At 34.2% G+C, this 20,758-nt stretch overlaps 1 protein-coding gene across 7 annotated transcripts in view; it reads right to left on the bottom strand.

Annotated features, from left to right (window-relative positions):
* UNC79 (unc-79 homolog, NALCN channel complex subunit) overlaps positions 1 to 20,758 on the bottom strand; it is a 237,087-nt gene that overhangs the window by 156,029 nt on the left and 60,300 nt on the right. For all 7 annotated transcript variants that reach the window (XM_045073073.1, XM_045073079.1, XM_045073063.1 and 4 more), the window contains exons 6-7: positions 17,542 to 17,597; positions 16,672 to 16,801 (exon numbers count right to left, since the gene is read on the bottom strand). In XM_045073073.1, the coding sequence (XP_044929008.1) occupies positions 16,672 to 16,801; positions 17,542 to 17,597 (186 nt within the window). The remainder of the gene's footprint in view (positions 1 to 16,671; positions 16,802 to 17,541; positions 17,598 to 20,758) is intronic.

Raw genomic sequence — 20,758 nt, 5'->3', positions numbered from 1 at the left:
ACTTGGCCACTAATGGGGCCAGCAAAATTGATTTTAAAAGAAAAAAATGAAGGGCTAGCCAAATAGATACTTCAAAGGAAAGACTATCAAGCTGACACCTGAGAAAAACTATCCAGTCTATGAATCAAAATGTTTTAGGAAGGTATTATAGCATCTGCAACTTGATGTGAGAACACATGGCCTCTATAAAAACAGGAGTAGAAAGTCAAAGAAATTCATGGTGAGGTGGGAAGCTAACAGAATGAGATAAAAATGAATTTGGACAAGAGATATGATAAGTATAATTAAACTAAAAATAAAAGAGCAAAATTAGAAACCCAGATTCAAAGCAATAAATACAGCTGTTTTGGGGGAAAAGTCATGTAAGTTATACAGTAAACCAAACTGAGAAGCCAAAAATATAGAAGATAAAAATACAGAAAATAGTGGTTAGAATAGATTCACAACATAGAAAATGAAAATCTGACCTATGAATTATGGGTATTCCTGAGAAAGATACCAAAACAATTTGAAGAAAGCAATAATTTAAAATTTCATTAATGGGAAGTTTCCTTTAAAAGATTGAAAAAGGGCCTGAATTTCCAGATTGAAAGCACTCTTAATGTTATAGGCAAAAGTCAATAAAAAGATGCTCATATAAAAAATATTTAAGAAAGTGACACCTGGGTGGCATAGTCTCTTGAGCCTCCAATGCCTGGCTTCAGCTCAAGTTGTGATCTCAGTGTCGTGAGATCAGGCCGAGTTGGGCTCGTTCCTCAGTGTGGAGTCTTCTTGATTCTCTCTCCCACTCCCTCTACCCATTCCACTCATTCTCTCTCTCACTCTCTCTCAAATAAAGAAATAAATCATTTAAAATGTATATATTTAAGAAAAGTTTTTTTAGTAAGTAAATCTCTAAGAACTAAGAGCAACCAAAATGATTTCTATAACAGACAAATCACACTGGTTTAAGATCTGTCTTCTATAATTCTAAATGCCAGAAAACAATGAAACAATATTTACATATTTTTTCACAGTGAAGCAGTTTCCCTCCATGTGTGAAGAAATAGAAAGATATTCTTATATATGCTGAACTAAAAATATATATATAATTTACATTCCACTCTTGACAATATTACAGAAAGAGTTTAGGTTCCATTTCCTCACAAATGACAGACAAATTAATATAAGCTGATTTCCTATTGAGAAAAATTAGAAAACTGGACAAGATTAAAAGCAAAACAAACCAACCAAAAACAAATCAAAACAAAACACCAGAGAACATTATGGGAGAACTATTGGGCCATGCTTCAAAAGAAAAGAAAGCATCATCAAAAGGTGAAAATGGCATCTAAGGCTATGTTTCCTCCTTTGCCTATTTCTTTATCTGCCAATTCCACATGATGAGCAGATTTCAACAAACTCTTTGAAGTAGGGGAACAAAAATTGAAATTTGGGGACAATCAAGGAATGGGAGACCTAAAAATCTCCCTAGACATTGTAGGCAGACATCCCAAAATGCCATACTATAGAGTAAAGGGCAACAGAGTTAGACCAACCCTCAAAGGGACTGAAGACCAGCTTCAAATCATCTCAAGAATGTATGATATGGGGACGCCTGGATGGCTCAGTTCGTTGGGCAGCTGCCTTCGGCTCAGGTCATGATCCCAGCGTCCTGGGATCAAGTCCCGCATCGGGCTCCTTGCTCCGCAGTGAGCCTGCTTCTCCCTCTGACTGTCTGCCTGTGCTTGCTCTCGCTCGCTCTCTCTCTGACAAATAAATAAATAAAATCTTTAAAAAAAAAAAAGAATGTACGATACGTCTTTTTTTTTGAGCTGCATTACGGTGACCTGGATTGTCAATGTCCATAGCCTCAAAATTTCCAGAGGCAAAAGCAAACCCTATCTGGTGAAATATAACATTCTAAACCTCAAATGAGCTCTATAGTTTTTCTATCTATTGTCTTTCACAAAATTTAAAAATACATAAAATTGTAAGACAAGTAAACAAAAGAAATGATAATAAAATCAGAATTTCCAGAGATTCATAAAATTGAATTATCAGAAACAAACTTTAAAATAACTATGCTTAATATGTTCTATAAAGTAAAAGACAAGTTAGAAAATAATCATCAAGGAACTGGTATTTCTCCTTTAAATTGCCAAATGGAAATTCTAGAACATAAAAATATAATTAACAAAATTAAGAATACAACTGGGAAGCTAAAGAATTAGTGAACAGGAAGATAAGTTGGAAAAAAAAGTTCAGCATGAAGCACAGAAAGATGAAATTAGGGAAGAGAATACAAAAATTATTCATAGGAGACAAGGAAGAAAGGTCTACCATATGTGTCATTGGAATTTCAGAAAGAGGGATAAGGAAAACAAAACCAAACAAACACCATATACGTATATATAATTAAACTTTTTTAAAAATATTGGCACAAACAGTGGAAGAGAGAATTCATAAACATGAAGACAGGTTAATATAAACCCAACTAAAACACAGATAAACTTCTTTTTTTTTTTTTTTTAACATGGGGAGTACCTGAGACCTCTGAAACAATAATAAATTTTTTTTTTTAATCTCAAGAGGAGAAGAGAAAAAGAAAGGGGAAGAATAATTACCTAGAAAAAATAACACCCAACATTGTTCCAACACCGATGACGAACATGAAACCAAAAATTCAAGAAGCTTGACAAACCTCAAGCAGAATGAATATAAACATCACTACACATAAGCAGATCATAATGAAACTAAACTATGACTACTAAATACCAAAAATAAAAAGAAAATCTTTAAAAGAGTCAAAGAAAAAAACATCCTATTACATTTAGGAATAAAATCATAAGAATGATGTAAAATTTCTGTCTTATAATTTGTTTCATTATCAGAAACAATGGCATGATATCCTTGAAGTATTAAAAAATTCACTGATTCACAATGAATTACAGTAGAAATCAAAACAAAAAAATTACGAGAACCCAAATATTTGGAAATTAAACAACATTCTAATAAATAACACAGGTAAAAGATTATCCAGCACTAAAAATTGTTTTAATACTTTTAAATGAATGAGAGTGAAAACATAACAAATCAAAATTTGTGTGATACAGCTAATGTAGAGCTTAGAAGGGAACTGGTAACCTTAAATGGATAATTACCACCAGCGTTTTTCACAGAACTAGATCAAACAATCCTAAGATTTGTATGGAGCCAGAAAAGACCCCAAAGAGCCAAAGCAATTCTGAAAAAGAAAAGCAAAGTCATGAGTCCAGACTTCAAGCTATATTACAAAGCTGTAGTCATCAAGACAGTATAGTACTGGCACAAAAACAGAAACATAGATCAATGGAACAGAATAGAAAACTCAAAAATGGACCCACAGCTATATGGTCAACTAATCTTTGACAAAGCAGGAAAGAATATCAAATGGAAAAAAGACAGTCTCTTCAACAAACGGTGTTGGGAAAACTGGACAGCAACATGAAAAAGAATGAAACTGGACCACTTTCTTTCACCAACACCAACACCAATCATGAATATTACTCAGCCATCAAAAGGAATGAAATCTTGCCACTTGCAATGACATGGATGGAGCTAGAGTGTATTATGGTAAGTGCTATAAGTCAAAGAGGAAAACAAATACCATATGATTTTACTCATATATGGAATTTAAGAAACAAAACAGATAAACATATGGGAAGGAAAAAAAGAGAGAGGGAAGCAAACCATGAGACTCTTAATGATAGAGAACAAACTGAGGGATGATACAGGGAAATGGGTGGGGGATGGGCTAAATGGATAATGGGGATTAAGGAGGGCACTTTTTATGATGAGCCCTGGGTGTTATATGTAAGTGATGTATCACTAAATTCTACTCCTGAAACCAGTATTACACTATATGCTAACTAACTAGAATTTAAATAAAAATCTGAAGGAAAAAAAATGGGTAATTAGAAAAAGTTTTAGTGTTGAAAGTCAACAATCTAAGCCTTCAATTCAAGAACATAGGGAGAAAATGAGTGAAAATTAAACTCAAGAAAAGAAAAGGAAGAAAATAGTAAAGATACGGGCAGAAAACAATGAAATACATAAATCGTTTTCTTATCTGTTGTTGATTTAGCTGATCCAAGTATTTGAAAAAGTTTAACATCTATTTGTGATAAAGCCTTGTCAATTGGAAATGAAACCAAAACTTCCTCAAACTGACAGTAAAGGATATCTGCAAAACCCTAAAGCTAAAAACCACTTAATGGTGAATATTTTCTCAAGTTAGGAACAAAACAATGGTAGCTATTCTTACACCACTTCTATTCAGCATTATTCTGAAAGTACTAGGCAATGAGACAAAAAAGTAAACAAACAATAAGTGGTATAAAAATTGGAAAGAAAGTAGCAAATTTGTCTTTATCTACAGATGACACCATTGTTCATATAGAAAATCCAAGGAATCAATCAACTATTAAAACTAACTGAATTTAGCAAAATCATGGAATAAAAATAAATATGCAAAAACCAACTAAATATCTGTATAGTCTCAATAAACAATTGGAAATTGAATTTTTAGATAATGCCATTTACAACAACATCAAAATAATCGAATATCTAGGAACTAATTTAGCAAAAGAAATACAAAAATTCTATACAAAAAACGACAGAACACTGTTGAGAGAAATTTTGATGATGTTAGTCATTTCCAAATAGAATTATAGATTTTACATGATCCAGATCAAATCCAGCAGAATTATTTTTGTAGAAATAAAGTCTGATACTAAAGTTTATATAGAAATGCATTAAACCTAAAATAGGCAAAGAAAAATGGTCAGAACTTGCACCATCTGATTTTAAGACTATAAAGCCAAATTATTTAAGACAGTTTGTATACTGGTATTCAGATCAATGAAACAAAATACAGTCCACAAATACGCTCACATATGTATGACCAAGAGGTCAATACAAGTCAGAGGATAAACTTTTCAACAAAGGGTGCTGGAACAAACAAATAAATGAGCCATACCTATCACACACAAAAATTTAACTAAACACTTTAATGTGTGAGCTAAACTATAAAGCTTCCAAAAGAAAACAAGGAAGACTATCTTCATGATTTTAGAGAAGGCAAAAATTTCTTAGGACATAAAAGGCGCTAACCATAAATGAAAGAATAATAAACTTTAGTTTATTAAAATTAAAAATTCATGCTCATCAAAAGACTGTTAGGAAAGTAAAATAACAATCCTATATTGAAAGAAAATATTTGTAATATATAAATCTAACAAATGACTCCTACCAGACTACATAAAAAACAACTGTAAAACAATAATCAAGAAGTTTAAAATTGAGCTACCCTATGACCCTGCAATTGCATTACTGGGTATTTACCCCAAAGATACAGATGTAGTGAAAAGAAAGGCCACATGCACCCCAATTTCATAGCAGCAATGTCCACAATATCCAACATGTGAAAGGAGTTGAGATATCCTTCAATAGCTAAAAGGATAAAGAAGATGTGGTTCATATATGCAATGGAATATTACTCAGCTGTCAGAAAGAATGAATACCTACAATTTGTATCAACATGGATGGAACTGGAGGGCATTATGCTAAGTGAAATAAGTCAATCAGAAAAAGACAAGTGTCATCTGGTTTCACTCACATGTGGAAAATAAGAAATAGCACAGAGGACCATAGGGGAAGGGAGGGAAAACTGAATGGGAAGAAATCAGAGAGGGAGACAAACCATGAGAGACTCTTACTCTGAGAGGTAAACTGCAGAAGGGCTGCAGAAAGGATGAAGGAGGGGAGATAAGGTGATTGGAAAATAGGCATGAAGCGGGGTATGATCTGATGAGAACTGTGTTATACGCAATTAATGAATCACTGAACACTACAGCAAAATCTAATGATGTACATATGTTGGCTAACTGAATTTAAATTTTAAAAAAGCAAATAATCCAATTAATGCCTATAGGAAAGATCTATCAGGTACTTCATAAAATATTTGAATGACCAACAAGTATTTGAAAAAATACTCAACATCAGTCATCCAGGAAATGCAGATTAAAACCACAATGAGATACACACCCACCAGAATAGCTAAAATTCAAAACACTGACAGTTGCAAGTGTTAGCAACGTTGTATAGCAACTGAAACTCTCATACATTATTGGATGAAATGTTAAATGGCATAAACACTTTACAGAGCTATTTAGAATTTTCTTACAAGCTCTGTGACCCAGCAATTACACTTCTAGTTATATACCCAAAGGAAATGAATGCATATGCCCACACAAGGTTTGTATAAAATGTTCTTGGCAGCTTCATGTAAATTGGCCATAAACTGGAAACAAACCCAGGTGTACATCAATATCAGAGTTGAAAAAAAACTACAGTATATTCATGGAGTAGAATACTTACTTAGCAATTAAAAGAACTAATAATATCTTCAACTTAGATTAATCTGAGTAACATTATGTGAGTGAAGAAGTCAAACACAAAACCTTTGATCAGACACAAACATACTTTGATCTCTACTTATATCAATCTCTGATTTATACAAATATAGGAAATATATATAAACAGGAGTAGTGACTACATCAGGGTAGAAAAGGGGGTACTGATTGGAAAGAGTCATGCCATTACTTTCTGGGGGTGATGGAAACATGCTACTATCTTTATCTGGGTAATGATTAAATGAGCATTATATGTTTGTCAAAAATGATCCAGCCATATCTTGATCCTGGTGGATCTTGACATACATAAAATATGCCTTAATAAAGTACTATTATCACTAATAAAATAGAGATAATGCCTGACAATTTCCCAAAACTGACAAGAGACATCAAACCATGAAATCCTATGAACGTCCCCTGCACCAGGAAAAGACAAACATAAATAATATCACAACCAGATATACCATTGTAGAACTGCTGAAAAATCAAAAAATAAAGAAAACCTACTCTCCACAATGGGTACATCACCCAGATAGAATCAATAAATAAATAGCAGATTTGAAAACTACAGACCAAATGAATATGCCAAACATATATGGAACATTCTATCCAACAACAGTATAATATACGTTCTTCTCAAGCACACATGGAATATTTTCTGAAACAGACCATATATGTAGGGCACACATATATATATATATAGGCCACAAAACAAGTCTTAGCAAATTCAAGGAAACTGAAATCATACCACATATCTCCTCTAACCACAATGGCATGAAACTAGAATAAAAAGAATAAACATCAATAAAAGGAAGAATAATGGAAAATTCATGAACACATAGAAATTAAATAACACTCTCTTGAACAGCCAATGGATCACAGAAGAAATTAAAGAGGAAATAAAAAAGTTTCCTGAGACAAACAAAAATGGAAACATACCTGTGGGATGTGGTAAAAGTAGTCCCAAGAGGGAAGTTCATACCAATAAATGACTACATTAAGATGCAAGAAAAATCCCAAATAAACAACCTAACTCCACACCATAAGGAACTAAAAAGAACAAACTGAGTCCAAAGTCTGCAGAAGAAAGAAAATAATTAAGACTAGAGCAGAATAGGTGAAATAAAGAACAGAAAAACGAAAAAAAAAAAAAAAAAAAAGATTACCCAAACTAAGAATTGGTTCTTTGAAAAGAAAAAATTGGCAAATCCTTAGCTAGACTAACCAAAGAAAAAGAGAAGACCCAAATCAACAAAAGTATAAGTGAAAAAGGGGATATTACAACTAATAGCACAGAAATACAAAAGATCCTAAGAGGCTATTGTGAACAACCATATGCCAACTAACTGGACAACATAGAAAAAATGGAATAATTTTTAGAAACATACAACTTACCAAGATTGAATCAGAAAGAAATAGAAAATCTGTATAGACTGATTACTAGTAAGGAGATTGAACAGTAATCAAAAACCTCCCAAGCAGCAAAAGTGCAGAACCAAATTACTTCACAGATGACTTTTACCAAACATTTACAGAAGACAACACCAATCCTTCTCAAACACTTCCAAAAAACCAAAGAGGTTGGAACACACCCAAACTCATTTTATTAGGCCATCATTATCGTAATACCAAAACCAAAAAAATATACTATTAGAAAAGAAAACGATAGGCCAATATCCCTAATTAATATAGAGTAAAAACTCTCAGTAAAATACTAGCAAACCAAATTCAGCAGCACACAGAAGTATTATTCACCATGATCAAATTAGATTTGTCCCTGGGATACAAGGATCACTCAACATATGCAAATCGTTTAATGTAATACATCACATTAATAGAATGAAATAAAAGAATTGTATGATCATTTTGATAGACACAGAAAAAGTTCTTGACAAAATTCAACATCTATTCATGAAAAAAAACTCAAACTAGGCACACAAGGAACATATCTCAACATACTAAAGGTCATATATGACAAGCCTACAGTTAATAACATACTCAACATTCAAGAGTTGAAAACCTTTCCATTGAGTTCAGGAACAAGACAGGAGTGCCCATTCTCAGCACAGTACTGGAAGTTCTAGCTAGAGCAGTCAGGTAAGAAAAAGAAATAAAAGGTATCAGAATTGGAAAAGAAGAAGTAAAATTATCTCTATTTGCATATAACATGATTTTAGATAGAAAATCCTAAAGATGTAACCAAAAATCTTTTAGGTCTTATCAGTGAATTCACTAAGGTTGCTAGACACAAAATTAACATAAAAATCAGTAGCATTTCTATAAATTAACAATGAATTTTCTGAAAAAGAAATTTAAAAATTGATCCCATCTACAATAACATCAAAACAATAAAATACTTAGAAATAAATTTAACCAGAGAGTGAAAAATCTCTATTCTGAAAACTGTAAGACATTAATGAAAGAAATCAAAGACACAAATAAATAGAAAGGTATTGTATGTCCATAGAGCAGAAGAATTAATATTATTAAAATGTCAATACTACCAAAAACCACCTATAGATTCAATGCAATCTATCAAGATTCCAATGGCATTTTCTACAGAAATAGAAAAAACACACACCTAAAATCTATATGGAACCATAAAAAACCCCAGATATCCAAAGAAATCCTAGGATGGGAGAACAAAACAGAAGGCATCACACTCCCTGACTGCAAACTATACTATAAAGCTATAGTAAACAAAATAGTATGGTACTGCATAGAAACAGAAAAATAGACCAATGAAACAGAATCAAAACCATATGGCTTAAACAGTGATAGATGTCAATTATTTCTCAATAAAACTGGAAAAAGATACTTTTAAAAATTTCAACCAAACAAAAAAAATAAAGAAAAATTTTCAAAATAAAGGCAGTTTACCTTCAAAAGAGCAACAATGACAGCTAACTTCTCAACAGAAACAATGAAAATGAAAAGATCATGAAATACCTTCAAAGTGTGAAAAGAAAATCACTGCCATAGAATTCTATATACTGAGAAAATAGCTTTAAAAAATCAAGTCAAATATGGTGACTAATATAACACAATAAAAAAATTAAATTAAATTAAAAATAAAGTCAAAATAAAAGGTATTTTCAAACTATCATTGAGAAAATTTATCCCCAGTAGAAAGGCACTAAAGGAAATATAGAAAGGCTATTATTAAGGAAAAAATAAATAAATCCCAGATGGGAGCTTAGAAATATAAAAAGAAGAAAAAAGCCATAAAAAAGAAAATTGAATGAATAATGATTTCAAAGAATAATAATTACATGTTTTAAATTATAAAAAATAGAGCACAAAGCATAACATGGAAGTTTGGAGGGGGCAAAAAAAGAAGTTATATCTTCTGTTATTTTACAGGAAAGGGTAATAGTACTATTTTATATTAGACACTGATAAGTCAAAAACACATAGTATAATCTCTAGGATAATGATTAAAAGAATACAGAAGACTGAGTAACTCAATTAAGACAGAATACTAAATATGCCCAATCAGTGCAAGAGAGGCAAAAAGGAGAGATAATAGGGAACACAAAAGAGGCAGGAGAAATAAAAAGCAAATAGAAAAATGGGGGATTTGAAATCAAATATGCCAATAATTTGGTAAGTAGGTAGATGTGTACTAAGTGCTCCAAATAAAAGGCAAAAACTATGAAAATTGACATTAAAATATAGAACTGCATGCTGCTTACAAAACACACATGAAATATAAGAAAATAAAATAGGTGAAAATAAAAGGATGGAAAGTTACACTATTCAAACTCTCATGAAAGCTGGTATAGCTATATTAGTCTAAGATAAAGTAGAGTTTAACACAAATAAACATTAATAGAGATAAAATCATGCATTTCATAATGGTAAAAGTTTCAATTCACCAGAAAGATGTTGCATTCTAAATTTTTATGCAGCCTTCAAATTCATACAGCAAAAACACAGAACTACAAGGAGAAATACACAAATTCACAATCACAGCAGAAGATTTTTAAATTCTATTCTCGGTAACCAATAGAAGAAAAAGACAAAAATACAGTAAAGATATAGAAGATCTAAACTACATGATTAGGAGATTTTATTTGACATATCGAGAACACAGTATCCAACAACTGCCAAATACAAGGGGTTTTTTTAAGCACACAGAACATTATAAAATGACCATAGCCTCAACCCTAACGAAGTGTAAAAACCATAAAAGGGATGAAATAATTCAAAGTATGTTGTTTGGCCACAGAGGCATCAAGCTAATCAATACAAAACTTCACGAGGAAAGTCCACCTATGTTTAGAAATCAATCATTACCCTTCTAAATGGGTCAAAGAAGAAACCATGAAGGAACTTAAAACTCAGCATAGCACAAGTTGTAACCACTGCAATAAGTTGACAGACATAAAAGACTACAGGACTGAAGAGAAGACATTGAACTGTTATTATTCAGCAATAATATAACTGCACACATGAAATTTTTTAAAAACTTTAAATAAACTATTAGAATTAAAAAAGTGATTTAGCAAGGTTGTTGGATATAAGATAAATACACAAGAATTAATTGCATATCTACATACAAGCAATGAAGAGTTAGAAAATGCAATTCTTTTAAGATATATCTTTGACAATAACATCAAAAAATGAATACCTAGGAACACACTACATGAGATAAGCAAACCACCTACACAGAAAACTATGATGCAGCACTGAAGGAAACTAAAAAAAGCCTAAAACACAAGATATACTTCTAGAACATGGATTGGAAGACTCAAAATTATAATAATGTCAGTTCCCCAAACTGATCTATAGATTCAAGGCAATCTCAGCCAAAATCTTAATAGTTTAGGGGTGTGTTTGTGTGTGTGTTTAACTTAACAGACTCTTTAACTTAGCATATAGCTAGGAATAATCTTGAAAAAGGAATAAAATAAGGAGGAGAAGGAGAAAGACTAGAAAGAAGAGAAAGTAGGGGAGACAATGAAGAGAACAGCAACTACAAGGTAGAAAGACTTGTACTGAAGGATATAAACGTTTTATTATTAAACTACATTAATTTAGACAGTGTGGTTTTGGGAAAAGGAAAAATATGCCAATTAAACTAAATAATGACTCCAGAAAGAGAACCATCCTTAAATAGACACTTGATTTATAACAATAATGGTACTACAGAGCAGTAAGAAAAGGGCAATCTTTTCAATAAATGATGTTGTCTATTGCTTATCCATAGAGAAAAAAAAATTGACTCTTACCTCACAACAGACAGAAAAATTAATTTCAGATACATCTAAATGTACAAGATAAAAAAACAAATATTCTAGAAGATAACAATGAATAACATCATAACTAGTATGGAGAAAGATTTTCTTAGGATATAAGGAAAAAGATTGCTAATCTGATTATATTAAAATAAGAACTTCAGCTAATCAAAAGTCATCATTTACAGAGTAAAAAAAGATAAGATACTTTGCAACATACTTTACTGACTATATACAGAGGATACCCAAATAGCCAATAAATTTATGAAAAATTGTCCAACTTCATTATTAATCAGGGAAATGCAAATTATAACCACAGTAAGATACTTCTATGGCCCTTGAAAGTGGCGAAAATTTTGAAAACAAAATAAAGTATTGCCCTAAATGTGGAATATAGATAAAACGAACTCTCGCATACTGGTATTGGGAGTATAAATTAGTACAACCCTTTTTGGAAAATTGTTTGCAAATAAAATTAGATATACACAGGGGAGGGGAAGATGAAAAAAATTAGATATATGCATACCCTCTGATCCAGCAATCCTACCCCAGATGTATATCTAACAGAAATGTGTGCATGCATGCACCAAAAGATATATAGAAGGACATTCATAGCAACTACTTTTAATAGTCAAAAAGCAGGAACAGCCCAAATAGCCATTAGTAGCAAACCAATACATACACTGCAGTACATTCATTTTGTAGAATATACATACAGCAATAAAAATAAATGAAACACAATTATGCTCAACCCACAGACAAATCACACCCAAGCACACACACATACATGCACATATACACACAAATAAATAATGTATGATTCCATTTATATACAACTCACAATAGGCAACACTAATCTTTGATGCTGGAAGTCAATTTAGTGGCTATCTTTGGGATAGAACGAGTGGGTAATCATGGTGGCAAACATGGTGGGGGATGTTCCCCGTACACTTGCAATTTGTATGTTTTTCCACTTGTGTATAATGTAACAAATATAAAGGGTTTAAAACATTTCTTAAAGCTTGTGGAGATAAAATAACAAGATAAACAAGAACTCAATAATAGAGAAGTTACAACATAAAAGGTTGACTTTCCTGTACTTGTATACAACTCAAGAATCCAATGGTACTAATATAAAGTTAGATATCTGGTAGCCTAGACCAAAGTCTACCCTTGTAGTGCTTATCTTTAGTTATTCTTTGCCATGTTTGCAATGAACTCTGTCTTGGAAACGCCTATCTTATGCCACATCTTTTGTTCCCTAGTTCAGATAGAAACTACACAACTGGTGCTGACTGGTGCTGATCTAAATTATTTACAAGCTGAGACACAGTCACCAAAAAAAGGCTAAATAATTTCTTTCTCCCCAACAGAGAAACAGCTTCATAAAATGACAGAATGGCTATTTCCACTGCCAAGAAACTTCCCTGTAATTTTTGCATCTTTAAGACTTGTAATTAATGACCAAAACAATTGAAGCAGTTTTTGTTCTTGACAAATAGCAATAAGCCCCAAAGGGGCAAACGCTGTAGATTACCAAATCTTCACTGTTTGATATTCTTCATATGAGCTGTAATTATTCCTATGTTACTATGCTTAAAAAAGCAATAGATAATTTATGTACACATACATGTACAGTTAAACTAATGGTTAATTTCCTAATAATTACTAAATCTACATGGCTATAAGTGGGTTCAGAGTATTATTCTTTAAACTTTTCTGTGTTTTCAAAGTGTCCCAATAAAAGCTTGGGAGGGAAACCTTGTATGATTATATATAATAGGAATTCAATTTGTTTTAAAATATGCACCCCCCTCAAAAAAAAACTAGACAGAACCAAAATGTTAACACTGGTCATTTCTAGGTAGTAGCATTTTTTTCCTTCTTAAATATTTCTATAATTTTTATAAAAGCAAAGTCTTTTTGAAAAATTAATTTCACTTTTTAAAAAAGAAATAAATCACTCAGAAAGCATACAAAAGTCATTGGTCCCTAAGATAGTATTTTATCTTTGAGTTTCCAAGCCCATAAAATTCTATATCCCTATAATTTTTATTATTAAGAATAATGAATATTTAGAGTTAGAGTGCCATCTAAATACTGATGATACCCTTTAGTGCATCTTTCATCGTGGCAGACATTGTAGATAATTTCTAACGCTCCAGCTAAAGTTTAACTGAAGAACTGATTTGAGAGAAGTAATGTCATACTGTCAGAATAAAAAAATGTGGGTTTTCAGTGAAGATACTCTAAGTTCAAACTCAAGCTGTGCTCCTTTATTATCTGTGTGAATGTCGCCAGACTCTGTGTCCCAATCATCACCTGTAACACTGAAATAACAAAACCTACCTCTCAGGGTTTTTTAAGGATTGAGAAAATGTCTACAAAACCCAATAGGATGCTTGTCCATAATTGCATTCAGTTGGGAGAAGGCTAAAATATTAGGTGAGATGGAAGCAACTAAAACAATATCTGACAAACAGCCAGCGCTAGATAAATAGTAATATATGGACTAGTACGATTGATTTTTTCCCCCCCAGGATCTCTTTTGTTTCCTGTATAGAATGCTATGGTCCACCGGAATAGGGGTTCCAAGGGAGTTGCTTCCCCAGGACCTTGCACAGTGCCTGGCAGGTAGCAGGCACATAATGCCACACAGTTGAAAGACTAGAAGGGGGAAGTGGGTAGACATATGATCACAGGAATGGACAGAAGGATGGATGCCGGGAGACACAGACATCTTGTCCAGGTAGGCCAAGAGAAGATGAAAGAATTGCTCTGTTTTTAGTAGGCACAGACTGAACTATTCTGGGGAGACAGGTTCAGCTGGCTCTTCCTGGGGAATGAAGACACCGAAGGAAATGGAAGCCACTATCAGTTTGTAAGGTTTCTGGGATATTCGAACAGAGAAATCTCATCATGTTGGCTTCTCCCTGTAAAACCTGTCCGTGGTTTCCCTTTGCTGTTAGGATAAAATCCCAATCCCTTCGCAGGCCCTGCCAGGCTTTCTACTTCTCTCTAGCTGCTCTCCTCCTGTCACTCCATTGTCTGATACACATAACCTTTTCCAGTTCCTAAATACGATCATGATATATCATGCCTCCAAGTCTGAACCCATGCTATTCCTTCTGCCTTAAATCTACATTTTATCCACTCATGATTCACTCTCCCTTTGACATCCAGGGCGTGCATTATCTTTCAGGTATTGGCTTACCTGTCACTCACTCAAGAATCTTCCTTGACAACTTAACTCTCCCCAAACCTGCCCACACCATCAGGGTGAGTTTCAGAGGCCCCTGCTGCATAGTTCCACAGCTCTCTGTATTTGCACTACCTTAATACTTACTACACTGTAAAGCGGTTTCCTGCTCTTTTCAGAAACTGGAATGTATGTGCCAAGACATTAGTGATTTTAGTCTACTTTTTTCATTCCTTGACTACTCAGTGTTTAGAACAACACATGGCTAATAGTAGACACCCTACAAATACTTGTTGAATTTCCATCTCCAAACTACATTAAGCTCCATGGGGTCTGGTTCTGAATCGGTTCTTACATCATCAGGAAATAGTGCCTGGCACATAATAGTAATTCTTCAAATATTTATCAAGTAAATAAATTTCATTTGATACCAGTTCCCCATTCATACATCACATAAAGGCTTACTTCATTTATCTACCAAGAAGCAGCTGAATATTTCAATCATTTCATCTATTTTATTAATGCTTCCAGCTTTTTTCCTGTTTTTACAGATTATCGACTTAGCAACACCTAAGCATTCTCTACTATTCTTGATTTAAAATGCCAATGATACCAATCTCCATGTTTTTAAAGATTTTATTTATTTATTTGACAGACAGAGATCAGAAGTAGGCAGAGAGAGAGAGAGAGAGAGAGGAGGAAGCAGGCTCTCCGCAGAGTGGACAGCCCGATGCGGGGCTCGATCCCAGGATCCTGGGATCATGACCTGAGCCGAAGGCAGAGGCCTTAACCCACTGAGCCACCCAGGCGCCCGGAATCTCCATGTTTTTAAAAGGTACTTACTATTTACCTTCATTGTTTTAATTAATATTATTGCTACCACTAAAGCCAGTATTATTTGTTCTGAATTTAGAATAAGTCCACCAAAGATCATTAAAGCTCAAAAAGCAGGTGTTAATATCTCTAACATTTGGTTTTAATTAGGAACTTAAATCAGACACCCGAATTAAATTAAATCCCCTTTGAACCACCTCAAATCACCTTTAGAAAGATATATCAAGAAAGAAGGAAAGTCTCAGAGCATCAGTATACAATCTCACAATAACTCAAATAAAAGCTAACTTTGCAAAACACCCCCTCGCTTATTTTCATAAAAATATGTAGACAGCTAGGTTGGGAGGAGGTTAGGCAGGGGCAGTTTCGTTGGCCACAGGTTCCTTCTTTGATTTTATAACACGTCAACATAAACAACACATAGGACCTGATGCTTGTTTGTTTTTTGGTAAGTATAAGCCTTTCCATTCAAATTTAGTGTCTATTTCTTGGTTATTAGTTATACAAATATTCACTGATTGTTGACTCTTCCTGTCCAATGTGACTTGCAGGGTCACTTAGTTTTTATTTAGCATATGAACTGGTAATGTCGAAAGCGCAAGTCTTCTTGTCTGAGCAGAATTAGCCATTTGGGGTTTTGCCCAGTGGTGGGCACATCTGCAGCAACCGTCATCACTCACACCTCTGATAACAGTTAGCAATAGTGAGGAACCCAGGCCAAGTGTACGGCAAGTGAGACCGAGACTTGACCAGTTTGCCCAGGTGTCATAAAGGCTCTTGGAATCAATTTTCTTTCATGTATTTTATACCACTCAGTTTCAGAAAGGGTTAGTGACAATATCTAAAGGCACATAAATATAATCCAGACAGATTTTTAAAAAATAATAATAAGTCAGTGAGGCAAATGTGGCATAAGAGAAATAAAAAATAAAAATGGGGCATGACAGGGTTCTTGCCTCCTTACCTGTATACTGCAAGCCCCTGTATTCACTTATTGCCCCAGGAGGCTTTAAATTGGGCCAGTAATGGAACAGCATTTGCACAGCAGGAGGCTTCACCTGTGAAGGCCCATAGGCGATCACATACAAAAGATCCTACAGGAAACAGGAAGAGTACTTTGACTTAGCATCATCAAATAAAGATGAGACTAGCTCATTCAATATTACCAAAGCAGTGCAAAATCCAATAGAAGAGTTGGGTGGTTCCTCCCCCACCCCCTCACCCTCTCCCTCCACTCCCTCCCTCCCTCCTTCCTCCCCCTACCCACTTCACTGTGATCTCACCATCGAGGTATGCTTCTCAGATGAGATCATATTAAAACATTATTTTTTATTATTTATTTATGGGTCCTGTAAATAATCACCTCCCCTCCCCTCTAGCTAAAGATCAAAACTACACTGTCTTTTAATAAATTCTTCTCTACTCAGGATAATGTTAAAGGAAGACCTTAGAATAGCATGAACCAGTTTGTCAAACTCTGTGTTTTTCAAATATTTTCCTAAAATCCATTTCTTAACAATCCACATTTCCTATTTGAAAGAATACAGGTTTTTTAGCAACATGTCAAATGAAATAAAATTGCCAAGTAATATAACATTTGTTGAATTCTGATCATAAGAGCTAACCAATTACTTTTTCTGTCAGGCCACTGTGTTCTTCAAGTATCATTTCTGCCTTAAATAATAAACTAACCAGGAAGGAAATAATTCCAGGTTCTGCCACACCGAAATAATAAGACACCAATAAATCCGACCTGTTTTAATAGGCAAAATATTTGTACTCCATTATACAAATTGAGTTTGTGGCTATGAGTTAAATTTGGCCCAAAACTTACTTTCCAGACTTCTTGCTTATATTTCATGAGGCATTCCAATAATTGACAATGATACACTGTAAGGAAGAAAATATAATTTGAACACAAATTGTAAACATCAGATAAAATATCCTTTTAGATATAATAAAATATATTAGTATGACTTTTCATCTAATCATTAAATTAGAAGTTATTTACTTCCAAAAGAATGAAACTGGACTGCTATCTTACCCATACATAAGAGTAAACTCAAATCCATTAAATACCTACATGTGAGACCTAAAACCATAAAACTTCTAAAAGAAAACATAAGTAGTATTATCTTAGACATGGGCCTGTGCCAAATATTTATAGAAAGGTCTAAGGAGACCTTAGGGGGAGAAAACAAAAGCAAAAAATAAAAAACTATTGGGGCCACACCAAAATAAAAAGCTTTTGCACAGCAAAGGAAACCATCAATAGAACAAAAAGGCAACCTACCAAATAAGAGAAGATATTTGCAAGTAATATCTCTGATAAGGAGCTAATATTCAGAACATATAAAGAATTTACACAATTAAATGCCAAAAAATACAAATAATCTGATTAAAATATGGGCAGAGGACTAAAGAGACATCCAAATGGCCAACAGACATAGGAAAAGATGCTTAACATCACTCATCACCGGGGAAATGCAAATAAAAACCACAATGAGATATAACCTCACACCTGTCAGAATGGCTAATGTCAAAAAGGCAGGAAATGGCAAGTGTTGTTAAGAATGTAGAGTAAGAGGCATCTGGGTGGCTCAGTCAGTTCAGTGTCTGCCTTTGGCTCAGGTCCTGATCCCAAGATTCTGGGATCAAGTCCCACATCAGGCTCCTTGCTTAGCAGGGGGCCTGCTTCTCCCTCTGCCTGCTGCTGCCCCTGCTTGTGCTCACTCTCTCCCTCTCTCTCTCTCTGTCTCTCTAACAAATAAATAAAATCTTAAAAAAAAAAAGAATGTAGAGAAAAAGGAATATTTCTGTACTGTTGGTAGGAATGTAAATTGATGCCATCCCTATAGAAAACAATATGGAGTTTCCTCCAAAAATTAAAAATAGAAAAATACCATATAATCTAGAAATTCCATTATTGGGCATTTACCCAAAGAAAACAAAAACACTAATTCAAAAAGACATGTGCAGCCCTGTGTCTATTGCAATGGTATTTACAACAGCCAAAGTACGGAAGCAATCTAACTGTTCATCAATAGCTGAATGAATAAAGAAAATGTGGTATATAACATATATAGTGGAACATTAGTCATAAAAAAATAATGCAGTCTTGCCATTTATGACAACATGGATAGACCCAGAGGCTATTACATTAAGTGAAATACATCAGACAGGAAAGACAAATGCCATATGATTTCACTTATATGTGGAATCTAAAAAATCAAAGCTGGGGCGCCTGGGTGGCTCAGTGGGTTGAGCCACTGCCTTCGGCTCAGGTCATGATCTCAGGGTCCTGGGATCGAGTCCCGCATCGGGCCCTCTGCTCAGCAGGGAGCCTGCTTTCCTCTCTCTCTCTCTCTCTCTGCCTGCCTCTCCGTCTACTTGTGATTTCTCTCTGTCAAATGAATAAATTAAAAAAAAAAAATCTTTAAAAAATCAAAGCCAACAAACAGAAACAGACTCATAAATACAGAGGACAAACTGGTGGGTGCCAGAGGGGAGGAGGGTGAAGGATGGGCAAAACACGTGAAGTAGATTAAGAGGCAGAAACTTCCAGTTATAAAATAGATAAGTCATGGAGATGAAAAGTACAAGATAGGGAATATAGTCAATAATATGGTAATAATATTGTATGGTGACCACACTTATCACAGTGAGTACTGAGTAATATACAGAATTGTCAAATCACTATGTCATATACCTGAAACTAATATAACTGTACGTCAGCTATACTTCAACAATAAAATTTTTTAAATAACAAAAAATTTTAATAAAATAAAAAATTACTCATTTAAGTATTCATACATTTCAAAAATCATGTGAGCCCTTGACTTTATCAAGCTTTTTACTAAGATCCTTAATCTTATTAACAAAAGAAATGTTAAGGACAAGTCCTAGTAATAGTAATTATATAATACAAATTTACATCAATGTACTCAAGAACTACACAAGAACAAAAATTGCCTTGGAGGAACACTTACTGGGTGTTCATTATGTGTCAGGTACTGTGCTAAGAGCCTTATACATATTATCTCATAACCACCATGTTGCAGTGAGGAAATTTACTTAGCTTAGATTCCTATCTTGCCCAAGTTTGGAGATAGATAGCAAATGACAAACTGATGGATTAGCAAGAGAGTCTTTCATCCTCAGGCACCAAAGTCCACCTCGTTGAGGAATTCTTAGGAGCTATGAAACAGCAAGCTTCTTTGGTTTGCCCATGTTTACTTGGGAAAAGAAAAATACCTCCACCTAGTCAGAGACCTATTTCATATCCTCCCGAATCTGTCATCCAACCCTGTCATAGCCTGAAGTTGGTTTTACCTTGGTCACTGATGACCTCTATGTCATTCAATTCAATGGACGTACTTTCGTCTGCCTGTTACTTGACCTTCAGCAGCATTCAGTGCTGCTGACCCTTGTCTTCTTTTCAAAACACCCTCTTCCCTGGACTTCATGACTAGTCCTCTCCTATTACCTGTGGCAGACACTGTTGTTGTTATTCAACTACTATCAACAACCCTTTCTTCCTTGTCCATCCCCCAACGCACAAACTACAAAGCAAGATACTTCCCCAGAGCCTCTTAGAGCTAGGGACGGCCATGTGACTCAGTTCTGATAGTAAGACCTAAGAGAGAATCTACTAGGAAGGGGAGCTTCTGAAATATTTTTTCTCTTTGAAAAAAGAGGCACAACAGGAGGCCTTTCTCTAATTATCCTAATTAATCCTGCTACCTGTTTGTGGATATGATTGTGTGAGAATAAAACAACCCTCACTGGGGCAGCCATCTTGCAAACCTGAGGGAAAGTCCAAGAAAAGCCCAATGGCACCACCTCAGGCCTCTGATACTGTGGCACTGTCTATAAGACTTCCTACTAAGTAAATAAAAAAAACAACAAATGTTCTTGTAGTCAAAACTTCTGTTAGTCTCCCAAACACATCCTAACAGATACAATCTCTCTGCCTTCTTAACAAGCTCATCATCTCCCACTGGACCATTATCCATTGCAGTTTCTGAAAGCCTGATCATAAGCCCACTCCA

The sequence above is a fragment of the Mustela putorius genome, unplaced genomic scaffold, assembly GCF_011764305.1.
Source record: "Mustela putorius furo isolate JIRA1106 unplaced genomic scaffold, ASM1176430v1.1 tig00000129_pilon_pilon_pilon, whole genome shotgun sequence".
NCBI lineage: Eukaryota > Metazoa > Chordata > Mammalia > Carnivora > Mustelidae > Mustela > Mustela putorius.
Note: the sequence above shows the minus strand (reverse complement) of the source record. Positions and strands in the feature narration are given on the sequence as shown.